This window comes from Elgaria multicarinata, chromosome 4, assembly GCF_023053635.1.
Source record: "Elgaria multicarinata webbii isolate HBS135686 ecotype San Diego chromosome 4, rElgMul1.1.pri, whole genome shotgun sequence".
Lineage (NCBI taxonomy): Eukaryota > Metazoa > Chordata > Lepidosauria > Squamata > Anguidae > Elgaria > Elgaria multicarinata.
Genome location: NC_086174.1, coordinates 74,668,535 through 74,681,317, shown reverse-complemented (window position 1 = coordinate 74,681,317; position 12,783 = coordinate 74,668,535). Strand labels below are relative to the sequence as shown.

At 40.4% G+C, this 12,783-nt stretch overlaps 1 protein-coding gene across 7 annotated transcripts in view; it reads left to right on the top strand.

The window, feature by feature from the left end:
- STXBP5 (syntaxin binding protein 5) overlaps positions 1-12,783 on the top strand; it is a 129,412-nt gene that overhangs the window by 89,189 nt on the left and 27,440 nt on the right. For 3 of the 7 annotated variants that reach the window (XM_063124568.1, XM_063124566.1, XM_063124565.1), the window contains exon 19: positions 9,496-9,561. In XM_063124568.1, the coding sequence (XP_062980638.1) occupies positions 9,496-9,561 (66 nt within the window). Of the gene's footprint in view, positions 1-9,495; positions 9,562-12,538; positions 12,740-12,783 lie in introns of all 7 variants that reach the window. The other 4 variants (XM_063124564.1, XM_063124562.1, XM_063124561.1 and 1 more) reach the window with 2 other exon arrangements.

Sequence of the window (12,783 nt, the reverse complement as noted above, 5' to 3'; positions counted from 1 at the left end):
GGACACTATCCAGTATTCTTTCTTCAGTTTTCTGTGATTTTTTTTATATATAAAAAAATCTATCCTGAGACGGAGGATGCTAAGAAGGGATGAGGGAGAATCTGCCAATGGCTCTAGCAAGATCGCGAGGGGTGGCAGGGGTTTTCAGCCCACTTGCCAGACGGCTCTCTAGACATTCCCAACAACTGTGGGGATCTGACATCATGACAAGCCACCATAAACAACCCTATTACAAGCCATTGGTTCTCAGAGTATGAAATCTTGGTCCTTGACAGTGATAAACAAAGTGATTACTCTTGCCTGGGGACTCTAGTTGCTGAAAATAACCAACTGTGTGCAACGAAATAGTCAACAGTGCCCGACACATGACAACCAAAGGTTGTTCAAATAATCAACTGTGCACAGTGTTGTTTTTTTCAGCTGTATAACAAATTGTGGTATGACACAATAACCAAGCGCTTACAATTTAACCCACCGTTGGTTATCCTGTCATCTGAACCCAGTCATTTACTAATTGTATGCTTCATTTTAAAAGAATAACTGTCAGTCAGTCTGCATGCTTTAGATATTCACATTAAATTCTCGTAAATGAAGCAACTGTTTAGTTACTAGGGATTGTTTGTTCTGTCATTAACATCTTGTGAATTGTATTAATGTAAAGGTTCCTACATGTCTAATATTTATAAAAGATAATTTGTAAATTCAGTGTGTAAAAATCTGTTGTGTGCATAACTTTAAAACACTGATGAAGCAATGTTATGAATGTTTACTCACAAGTAAGCCCAACTGTGCTCAGCGAGGCTTACTCCCAGGTAAGTGTGTATAGGATTGCCAACTAAAAATTTTTTTTGTTCTATTTTAGTTACTTTTTAACAGGTTCTATTTCTGACAAATACATAGTGTACTCAAATCTTCTAGTTCTGCAGCAGAATTTCCTGTCTTCAAACATACTATGTTGGTGTCTGTCTTTCCTTTCTCATTGCTTCATTAAGGCATGCTGGCTGTGGCTTCTTGCATGTGCGGCCTCTCTAGCTTATATTCAGAGTCTGTGAAAAAGCTTCGCACCTCTTATATAAGTAAGTCATCTCATAACATTGTTCCGGGTTTGGGTTATATATTCATTGGTTTATATGCATTCATTCATCTGAATTTTTTTTTAATACTATTTTTATTGATTTTCAAGTAAGGACAAATACAATAAACACACAGAGAATAGAAAACACTCAACAACAATACAAATGTTCCCACAGCACCACTATAAAAAAGCAGGGGTGTTCATACTTTCAATAAGCACTTAGTTAATATAGAAATCTTAAACAAATCTATACTTTCTGGTACAGAAAAAGATGCAAAATTTATTTTTCATCACATTTCTGTTAACCTTTTATCAGTTATATATTGGCAAAGATTTATTTTTATACTATTTTTACAATTCTATACTGTTGTTGTTATGCTGTCAATGCGACCAAGATGTCCTGGCTCCCCACTTATTGGGGGGCCTCTCTTTGTGTTTGTCACAGGGGAGGGGGAGCCACTGAGATTCTTTTTGGCATGCAGTCAGCAGTATACTGATTCAGTTTGCTGCCAAGACACTGTAGCCCAGATGTGGCCCCTGGAGCCAGCCAGCTGCTTCACATGACTTCCAGGAACAGGGCTTTGCAACAGACCTGAGGGAGCCTTCCACTTCTGTTTTTTCTCCTAGGCTCTGGGGCCTGGAACACAGCTTCATTTTGCCATTACCCACATCCCTGCCCACTCTCCCTATTTTGTGCTGGACAAAGGTTAGCTGCCAGCTGATAGTACTGGGAAGGTCTTACTCACATTTATTACAGATTTCTCTAATAAAGAAATCTGGTGTGCCTTCCTCGTGGCAGTACTGTTACTTTGTGGTTAATAGCATTGTTCTTTATTCTTACCCAACTTTTCATTGCCATTGCTTGGGGCATCAGGCCAGATCCATAGCAGGAGCAAGCAAAGGGTCCTCATGAGGCAGGTGTGGGGAACCCCTGGCAGTCTAGATGTTCAGCACAACCCCTATCATCTCTGACCACTGATCATGCTGACTGCAGCCCAACAGAATCTGTAGCAACAGATTCCCTGCTTCTGCCATAATGGATCTTAAGTTGTTGCTTCAAGGTGACAGCCTAGCTCAGAGGCTGGCATGTCTGCCACATACCAAGCTGCAGCTTTGCGTCATGATGGGACCAAGATTTCTGCACCCTTACCAGTGTCCCTACCAGTCACGAAGAGTCGGAAGCGACTGAACAAATAAACAACAACAAACCAATGTTGCACAGCATGCAGGCTAGAATTAGTATTATTGGCCAGAAGTTGGCTTCCCAATTGAGTGTCTGCATTCTTGCCCTATGCCACACCAAAATCTAAGCTAACAAATTTAAGTCGTGACCATTTTTAGCCTCCGCTTCCATTCCATCACGACTGGAACCACCACATTGCTGGTTCATCTATTTTGCAAGTCAGTGTGAAAAGTGACATTAATAACAGAATTCAAGTTTCTTTGCGTCCTAAATTCTTAGTCCAATGAGTACTCTTGTAGAGTAACTATTTTCATACCTGATTTCTTTATAAACTTTCTGTACTTTGGTCAATTTAAATTAGTCTCTGATTGGGCCTCCCAAAGAGCACTAGGGGATAAATAATCTAATGGCATGTGAAGATGTTTTGCGTGCTAGATACCCATATTCCTTAAAACAGTCAGATTAGATGAATGGTTTAATAAATATTTCCCTACACTCAGTGCTGCCTGTAGATAGGTATAGTCTATTCAAGAAGCAGCTTTGGGTATATCTTTCTGGCAGTGTGATGGTAGCAGTGCACTGAAAATCATTTTATATAATCCCTAGCCTGAATATGGTGGGCTCTGTTATAAAAGAATAGCATACATAACTCTAAACCATGGTTTAGCATTATGTAGATGAGCTGGAACAAGTCCCTTCCTTTCTAGGAGAAGAATTTCGGGGGGGGGAATCATCTCTGTAGCATAAACGGGTGAGAAGTTATGCATATTTAAATGTGGCAACTACATAATAGCATGGCAGCCATATTGATGATGTCATCACGCAGGCCCCCACCACCACTGGAATTTTGTAAGACTCGTTTTTCTGAGACACTTGCGTCATATATAAACAAAAAAAAATCACTAAGCTTTTGCACTCACTGGGGTAACTAAATCCTGCCTGGCTCTGGGACTATATCATTTAGTTTCACTTTCCACTAATCCTGGCTAATGATTAGAACTGTGGATTAAAACAAACTGGTTAATTTCTAAAGAAGCCCACTTTAAACTATGAATTAAAAAGCTGGCTTGTTTAACTCACCAGCTTTTGTTTAAAACTAATGACAACCCCGGATTAGTGGAAAGTGAAATTAAATGGTTGTGAAGTCATTTTCCTAGATACACTGTAGGAAGAGAGGGGATGGGTGAGCATACAAGCATGAAACTTTGCTCTGGCCTGCTCCAGCTTGCGCACATAGTGCAAAACTGTCATTTAGCATTACGTGTATAACAATCCCTCTGTAGTCATTAAACAGCTCAGTATTGGGAACTGCATCTTGTTATCTTCTAGTACTAGATGGACTGATGCATCTGTCTCTATCATAACTCTTCCCTGGAGCTCCTACTGGCAGTTTGCTAGTAAATGGATAAGCTGCAGATTTGCTTGTTCAGTTCTGCTCAACTTCTTGATTATAAGGCTACAAGGTGGGCCACAGTTTTGTGACACAATGTTCAAAAAGTATGCTGTTACATTATGCTTTTCTGAGGCCTTCAATACAAGTGTTTCAAAGGCCATAAATTTGTTTTTAGTGCTTTCTACGTAATAATAGCTTAACAGCAATACTTTTTATTGCTGGGAAATTATTTTTCTCTTTTGCATGCGCCTAAGGGTGCACATCCTATCCTTATACTTGTACCTGTCAGGTATTACGGAAGCCTTTTGGGTAGTATGTAAGGTAGCATTAGTTCCACTGTGTCTCCTCTATGCAGTGTAATGCAGCTGCTCAACCCAAAAGAACCACATCATTTGTATAGGCTGGCATAAGCCATCTCATCTACTTCTCATTCTATATCTAAAATGCATACCACCATTGTTTAGTCTTGTAATTGAAAGTGTTAGCCACCCAGCCTATACAGATTAGTTCAAAGGGCATATGTGTCTCAGAGCAGTGGGCATGGCAGATGCTTCCAGACACACAGGGCCCACCTGACCCCCAATTCCACTCCTTTCTCCTCCCCCCGCCCCCAATGCTGGGCACAAAGAGAGGCCCACATCCAGGCAGGGACCCAGGTTTCTATGAAGGCACCAGGGCCTCACAAGCGTCCATATCATATTGCAGTTGCTTTGCTCATGTATTGAGATCAGAAGGGGGTGGGGTGTTGGTTCTGAAGCCCAACTGAACATGCAGAAACTCTTTAGCACAGGGACCTGAAATTTTATTTATTTATTTATTTATTTATTTATTACATTTTTATACCGCCCAATAGCCGAAGCTCTCTGGGCAGTTCACAAAAATTAAAACTACAGTAAAGCACCCAACAGGTTAAAATCCTGACTAATGTTCTATTTTATTACAACTTTACTACTTTAGAGCAATTTGTTTCATAATTAGATCTTCTGTACGTGAAAGTTCTGAAGAGGGTACAACATGGTTTTATAATTTTTCATTTAAAGCTCTTTTCAGTGGTTCCTTAAAGATTAGGAAAAGTGACCAGAGCTGTCCTCATGGTGCAGGTGAGCTGAACTGAGCTTTGAAATAAAGCTTGGAGAATTTCAGTGAACTCGGACATCCCTGGTTCTCCCATCCCTAGATTTTAAGGCTTCAAGAACAAATGTTCTGTACAAAACCACAGTGAGTTTGCTGAGAAGCAAGTACTGGTAGAGAGCTTTGTGAAGAAAAGCTCCAAACTTTATTTATTTATTTATTTATTTATTTGGAGTATTTTTATCCAGCACCTCAGCCAAAAGGCTCTCGGAGCGGCTTACAATGTATCAATAAAGAAGACAGTCCCTACCCTCAGGCTTACATTCTAAAAAAAGACGTGACACACAAGGAAAAGTGGATGGGGAGGGAAGAGGGAGAAAATAAAAAGAAATTAAGGAGACTGTTTAGGCTGGTGGGAAGGCCCTGCTCCGTCCTCTCATCTCCCAATGGAGGGGCAAACCAACAGCTCCTTCTTCCCCACAGGGTGAAGATGTCAGTTAGCCCTGTGGGGGGGGGGGGTCCAACTGAAGCAGGCCCCGATGGTGCCTGCCTGCTCCAGTCTCCCTCGCATCTTCTTCCCCACTTCCAAACTTTCTACTGCTTCCTTCTTTTCTGGTCTTTTTCTACATCATCTACATTAAAAGAAATGAGGGAAATAAGATTCCAAACCCCCTGTTGAGATTATCAGTTAATGAACAAATACAAGTTCCTCTGCCCAAAGGTTTTGTGCTTAAGGCTTTTTTACTTCCACAATTCTTGTACTGCCACAGAATTTTATAGTTGATCTGTGAGCTCTATAAGGCTTTCTTTTCTTTTCTAACCTGGTGTTGCTGATCTCCAGGCTGTAAACAAACAATTCTCTTGTGCATGTAAACAGTACGTCAGGTGGGTCATGGGCGCCACCTAGTGCTCGAGGCAAAATCACTGCTCCATTTAAAGCTTTTAACTGTCCTTCTCACCTTTGTACCTCAATTTTGCCTTACTAAAGTGATTGTGTATCTGCCTCTCTGTGTTCTTTTGACTCAGGCTTTTTCGTCTTTCTCCCCCCCCCCCCCATTTTGGCCAGTCTTTTCCCCCTTGTGCCTTCGGCTCTGCCGTTTGCTATGGGGAAAGCAAAAGAAAAGTCTGTGTCTGTTCTCAAGTCTTGACATAAGTCTTTCCTGGCAGTCTCCTCTGACCCTCTGACTCTTCACAAGCCGCCTCCGCTGTGGCCTCTATGAGTGAAGGAATAGTGATAATGGGGCCATTACTGCCCCTCCTCCCATCCGCTCTGAAGCGACTCTTCCGTCTAAAGCCTATGAAGATGCAAGCCTTTCGATAGCATCTGGAGCTCACATTTCCCAATTTTTGGGAGAGTTTTCTTCAACAGGGCTCGGAGTAAGATTGGGTGCTGGCAATGACATAGCCCTGGCTGGCCTGGATGTAGAGACTTTGGGGGAGGAGGAGAAAAAAGAAGAGTGGGTGAGTCTGGGTTTAAACCCAGCTTTTGCTTTGTCATTACCCAGGCAGCTAGCCAGAAGGAACTTTAGGGCAGATGAAGAACTCTCATGAGGAAAAGGAAGACTTGGCTGGCAATTTGAGGAGCCTGATTTCAGCAGAGTCTTCCCCTGAGGAATTCCAGGGGTCAACAGACTGCCCAGTGGGAATAGAATCATAGAATCATAGAATAGAAGAGTTGGAAGGGGCCTATAAGGCCATCGAGTCCAACCCCCTGCTCAATGCAGGCCCACTGCTTTTTCCTGCCAAAAACCTATCAATCCCCAACAATCATGCAGAATGCCTTGGTTCATTGTCCAGCCCATAACCCGTTCTATGCCTACCCCATCTAGAAATACTATGCAGCCCTCTGGCTCTCACTCCACATCATAGCAGCCTGTACAGACTCCTTCAGCTCCAGTTCAGGCCAGGGTTCATCTCTTGATCTGCCTAGAAAACCAACCCAGATCTGGACTCTCCTAACCCAAAGGAGTATGATGTGGTCTTAATTGTCCTATATGAAGAGGAATGTAGTCATGAGTCTGACCTTGAGGAACATGATTGGTACTCTGTAGTAACCCCTCTTTCCGTCCTAAAGTCTTATTTTCAACAGGAGCTAATTCCCACTTTTTGTGTTTCCCCTGTGCACCACTCAGAAATGGCATGGCATTCCCTTGATGCCAAGAGAGTCCTGAAGGTTTATATAGGGATAACGCAACCTCTTTGTCAGTCAAATTCTGTTTGTGTCATTCCATCCTGCCTCTTCAAGACAGGTTTCTAATGCCACTGGCTAATGCCTTAAGTTGTCTCAGCCTACCAATATTTTGCCTGTTCTACAAGAGCAGTCATGACCTCAGCAGCTTTTTATCTTAATGCTCCGCTTCATGAGATTTGTAGGGCAGCTACCTGGATAAATACTAGCACCTTTGTTAAACATTATAAGCTCTGCCTCTATGCCTTTGCTGAGATGGCCTTTGGATAGCATGTCTTGCAACACATCCTTCCCAGACATTAAGCAGCTACTACTCTTTTGGATCCCATCCTATATGGGTCAAGCTTTGGTATGTCCTACCTGATGTGCTGTTTACATGCACAAGAGAAAAGACCATTGTTCACTTACCGAAAAAGGGATTTCTTTGTGCATGTAAAACAGTACATCAGGACCACACCCTAGTCTTCAATTCCTTTAAAGCTGCTTTCATAGAATAGTAGAGTTGGAAGGGGCCTATAAGGCTATCAAGTCCAACCCTTGCTCAATGCAAGAATCCACCTTAAAGCATCCCTGACAGATGACTGTCCAGGTGCATCTTGAATGCCTCTAGTGTGGGAGAGGCCACAACCTCCCTAGGTAATTAGTTCCATTGCTGGTAGGGCTTAGTTTTCTTATTTTTGACACACTTTGTTTCCTTCCTAGTCTTGTCTGCAGAGAATGCAAGATGTCCTGTTTTTCTTGTTTATATTTTCACTGGTCTCACTGATCACAGTACTTCCTGAGCTTGTCATCGGAAACTGAGGTACAAAGGCGGGAGGGACAATTAAAAGCTTTAATTGGAGCAGCGATTTTGCCTGGACCGCTAGGGGGTGCCTAAGACCCACCCAATGTACTGTTTTACATGCACATAGAAATCCCTTTTTCAGTAAGTGACAAACAGTCTTTTTTAATATTTTCAGCAAATTGAAGCTGGCATGTGAGAGATATTTGCCCATGGTGGAAAAACTCCTTCCACTGCTGTGTCTCTTCACAGGCTTTCAGGTGCTTGTAGTGTATCAAATCCCTGTGAAATCTGTTTGACCATCAGTGTGCCCCTCTTTCATACCATACACAACGTCCTCAAACTATAACTGGCAGTTTGGGCTATCAGAAGGGCCATGCTAGAAATAAAAAAAGTATGTTTTAGGGTGTCATGGTGATGCTTTATATAGGTGGGGAGGCTGGAGTGTATGATATGTTATCAGAATCAAATTATTTTATGACTCTTTAAAATGAATGCTAAACATGTGAGGAGAGGGTGTATTAGCCCCACCACCTCACACATTTCAGTTGCCCTCTGCATATGGAGGGCAACTTTCTGAAAAAGGAGAACTTCTGCAATCCATGGGGGTATTCTGTATGAGCTGAAACGTCGTTTTTCCAGTTCCTACCTGAATAAGGAAAGCCTGAAAAGGACATGTTTCACAATAAAAATGATAGTTATTTTGTGATTCAGTTATCTCTACAATAGTAAGGAATTAAGTCACATGTGATTGATTGATTGATTGATTATTTTATTTATAAATCCCATCCTCTACCTACCAGTTGCCCAGGGTGATGTACAATTAAAATATTATTTATTATAAAATTAGTAAATTAATTATTAGTAATTCCCAACTAGGTTAGTATATGATGAGGCTGTGCTATTAGGACTTTTATGATTGATTGATCTTTGTGGGGCCTTTGTGGGCAGTACATCAGACTTCAAAATTATATCCTGCCTTTTGTCCAATGCTGGGCCTCAAGGCAGCATTACAAAATTTAAAACATACATTAAAAACCTATAAATAGAAATATACAGAGTTAAAATATATAAATATATTCTAATTTAAAACATTTAAACAACTAAAATGACAGTTTTAGAAGTCCTTGGCACAGACAGAGGTCCCGATTATTTGCCAAAGGCCTGCCAGAACAAAAAAGTCTTTGCCTGCTTCCTAAAGCACATCAAGGAGGGAGCCAGTCCAGCTTCCCTGCGAAGACTGCTCCAGAGCACTGGAGCAGCCACCGAGAAGGCCCTCTCCCACATTGCCACCAGGCATGCCTATGATGGTGGTGGGACTGAGAGAAGGGCTTCCCCTGAAGATCTTAAAGCATGGGCAGGCTTGTAAGGGAGAATACGGTCTTTCAGATAACCTGGAACTGAGTCGTATAGGGCTTTATAGGTCATAACCAGCACTTTGAATTGTGCCTGGAAACAAACTGGAAGCCAGTGGAACTGTTTTAACAGGGGAGTTATATGCTCCCTGTGACTAGCCCCAGTCAACACTCTGCCTGCAGCTCTTTGAACCAGCTGAAGTTTCCAAACACCCTTTAAAGGCAGTCCCATGTAGAGCGTGTTACAGTAATCCAATCGAGATGTAACTAAGGCATGTGTCACCATGGCCAGGTTTGTCAAGAGTGTTTGCAAAAATTGCCACTGTGTCGATTTTCTTCCTAGTGGAAACAAGCTTCCTCTGTATTATTTCAATGGCCAGCATTAAAAGTTATCAACAACTGTAGAACTTTAAAAAAAAATAATCTAAGGTGTTCTTTGTCTTTTACAGCAGGTCTTTGTGATATTAATGAAGGTACAACAGTACAAGAGGATCGTTGCAAGTCACCCACCTCAGGTAATTAATTGTTCTTGCAAACACTTAAAAACCCAATGGTTCTTCAAAATACTTTGAGACAGGGTTCTCGTCTTTAGTTTTAGCGCTCCAGAAGTATTTTTAAGACACCTCTGAACTTTGCAAAGTTTTTCTGTATTGACAGTTCAAACTTGTACATGAAGCTATGAATATTTTATTGTTGGTTTAATATTTGCCTCATAGCCTGAGTTACTCACTGATACATTCTTTATATTTATCATTATTTATTATGTATAGTGTATAGACAGCTTTGCTAATGGAAATACTATATACAAGGGGGAAATGTTTCAAACTGCAGTTCTATGCATATTTAGTCAGAAGTGAGTCCCACTGTATTCAATAGGCTTACGTCAGGGTAACTATACATGGATTGCAGCCTTAATTTTCTTGGGCTGTCAGTTTCAAGAAGATATTTTTAACAGTAAATTTTAGGTCCAGTGTTGCCACCCCACCTCCAATGTTTGTGTGGTGCCAGCAGAATGCACTGCTAGCGCAACAGGAAATTAGCACTTCCTAGAGCAACCCAGGAAACGAGCTGAAACAGTCGCTTCTAAAATAGGACAAGTCAGTAAATCTCCCTTTTGAGAGTTCCATCGCTTGGTTTACCCCCAGAATTGAGCAATTAGGCTTTTTTCCCTATTGCTTTAGCTGGCACATGGACAGCATTGGGTACTGCCCATAGGTCCCAGAAACTTCATGCAATCATCTCCAGCCACATGAACTATGAGTTAATCGAGGTGAATATTTTATAAATATTACAAATTTAAAAAGTCACTCTAATTAGAAGGAATAACGCTTGATCAGAAACTATAGTTTGCAATTGAGTCTGAGACTTGTTTTTATTTATTTATTTATTTATTTATTTATTTTATTTTATTTTATTATATTTACAATATGTATATACTGCTCCCCTTTCAAGAATTTTGTAGCTGTGGACAAATTGAATACTTACTCTGTTACAAAGTAAAAGTTTTTATGTGAATGTTATGACCCCAGAATTGTAGGGATATTTTATTAGTGGGAGGGAAAGTAGTAGAAGGCCGTGTTGCTTTTATCACTGGTAAAATCAAGACTGGGATAAGAATGGGGAAGGAGGAGAAAAAAGATTAGAGAGAATAGTGATGTCACTGAAGTTCATTATTCCTTTGTTCACTATATGAAACTTAATGACTTACAATGTTTTCCTAAATGTGAGATGAACATTATGATCTCTGAGTTTTTCACTGGCTTAAATTTTAATTGGAGCTCACAAAAAAGGCTGTCTTTCTAACTGACTGCTGTTCCAGCAATGGAGGCAGCTGCTGCAGCAGCAGCAGAAAGGAGGAAGGACAATTTTGTCAACACCACCATCCTCCCTGCTGCCTGGAAAACTGCTATGGCAACAATGTGGGATCCAGGGAAAGAAGGCCTTTGGCTTTCATAGAGGGCACTGTGCTCCTGATAATGTAATTGGGATTAAATCAAACCATTTCAGTGGTAATATTTTACATTGCTGGGCCCAATTATGGATCTAACCTGGAGCTGGGAGGGCACCCTCTACATTACTAGTAGAGAATAAATGCATTATACCTAAGAAATCCAACAAGATCACACTTGTATCAGGAATTGGTGTGTGTTTTCTTGAGAAGTAAAATGTTACAGGTAAGTAAAGGATATTTCTAAATAATGTTTAAGTAATTCATAGGAAAGCAACTACATTCTAAATCTTTTCCGTTTTACAGAGGATTTGAAAGTAGATGTGTTTTTCATTTTCAGTTATCTAAAATGTTAACTGATACTAGTTATCTCAGTGATACTTGAATCATAAGAACTGGCAATATATTCATGGTTGATTCTAATTGATATAACTTCAAGATTTGTAAGCACTCCTATTGAGATTAATAAATCTTATTTCTTTGTCATTAATGTAACTACTGCTATGCAGAATTGGACTGGGAATACATTTTGTCCAGCACTCTTGCCTCCAACAGTGAGCATTCAGATGTCTCTAATAAGCTCACAAGCAGAGCAAAATGGGAAATAGCCATCCCTGTTCCTTGTCTCCAGCATAGTGTAATGAGAGGTATCCTGCCTGTGTACATGGTGTAGGGTTGAAGTTGATGCCCTATTTGAAAAGTGGGGGGAAATTCGATTTGGTGTTGCAAACTGTATCCTAACCAATTCCTATCAGCATTCCTTTTCTGTCACCATTAGGTGGCATGTGAGGCTGGGTACATTAGCTACCAACTAATACTCAGTTCCCCCGTCTATGTTCTCACTCTTATGAGATTAGCAAAATCACTGTAAACATAAGGAGTGCAGAGACCCATGGCAATTTTAGATGGAAAATAGCCATTTGTCTCTAAGAAAACTTTCATTCGAAACACAAGGAATTCAATCAAACCTTCTTTACCTTCTGAATTAAATTGGCCATATATGTAATACAGCAAATGGAATTCAGATGTGAATTATATTTCCAGCCATTAGCCAATGATCATTTCTGTTTATCTGAACAAGCAGTAATGCCAAACCATATACCTCTTCTCCAATATCTGTAAGTAAACTTATACTATCTGCACTGACCTTTGGTTGCATGGTGTTGCCTTTACTAGAAAATTGTGGGACTTGAATAGTGTCGCAAAAGTAAAGCCATGTGTGATGCAAGTGAAACTTGGGAGAGTCAAAGATTTATCTGTCTGTAAGGCAGATGTTGTCATCAAGGGGTGAGGGGTGTTGAAGATCTCTGCTCTACACAGACCAACTACCCTTGCAAAAGGCTGGAATCTGTAAGTCATCTAGACTGTCTACAGATATATTTATTTAGTGGGGGCTTTATCATTACGTTTGATTCAGATTAGGACATCTCTTCATAATTTTATAATCTGTCATACTCTTTTGTTTTGTTTGAATCCGTTTGTGTTTGTGTTTGTGTGAATATCCATTTTGTATGTCCCTTTCATCTTTGTCTTCACTCATGTAGGTTCTGGTTCTCCCAACAATTCTGATGATGATCAAAAAATGAATAATTTTATAGAAAAGGGTATAGTATTTTTATTTTTAAGAGTATTCTCATTATTTTCTATAGCTCATCTTTTTAGTAAATTGACATTTTGTATCAAAATATTATTTGCAGTGAAAACCAAAAGCAGAAAGTTTTCCAAGATGGTAGCCAGTGATATAGGTAGGAACTAGAAAAATTATCCTTTGCTCCCTTACCTGGTACCT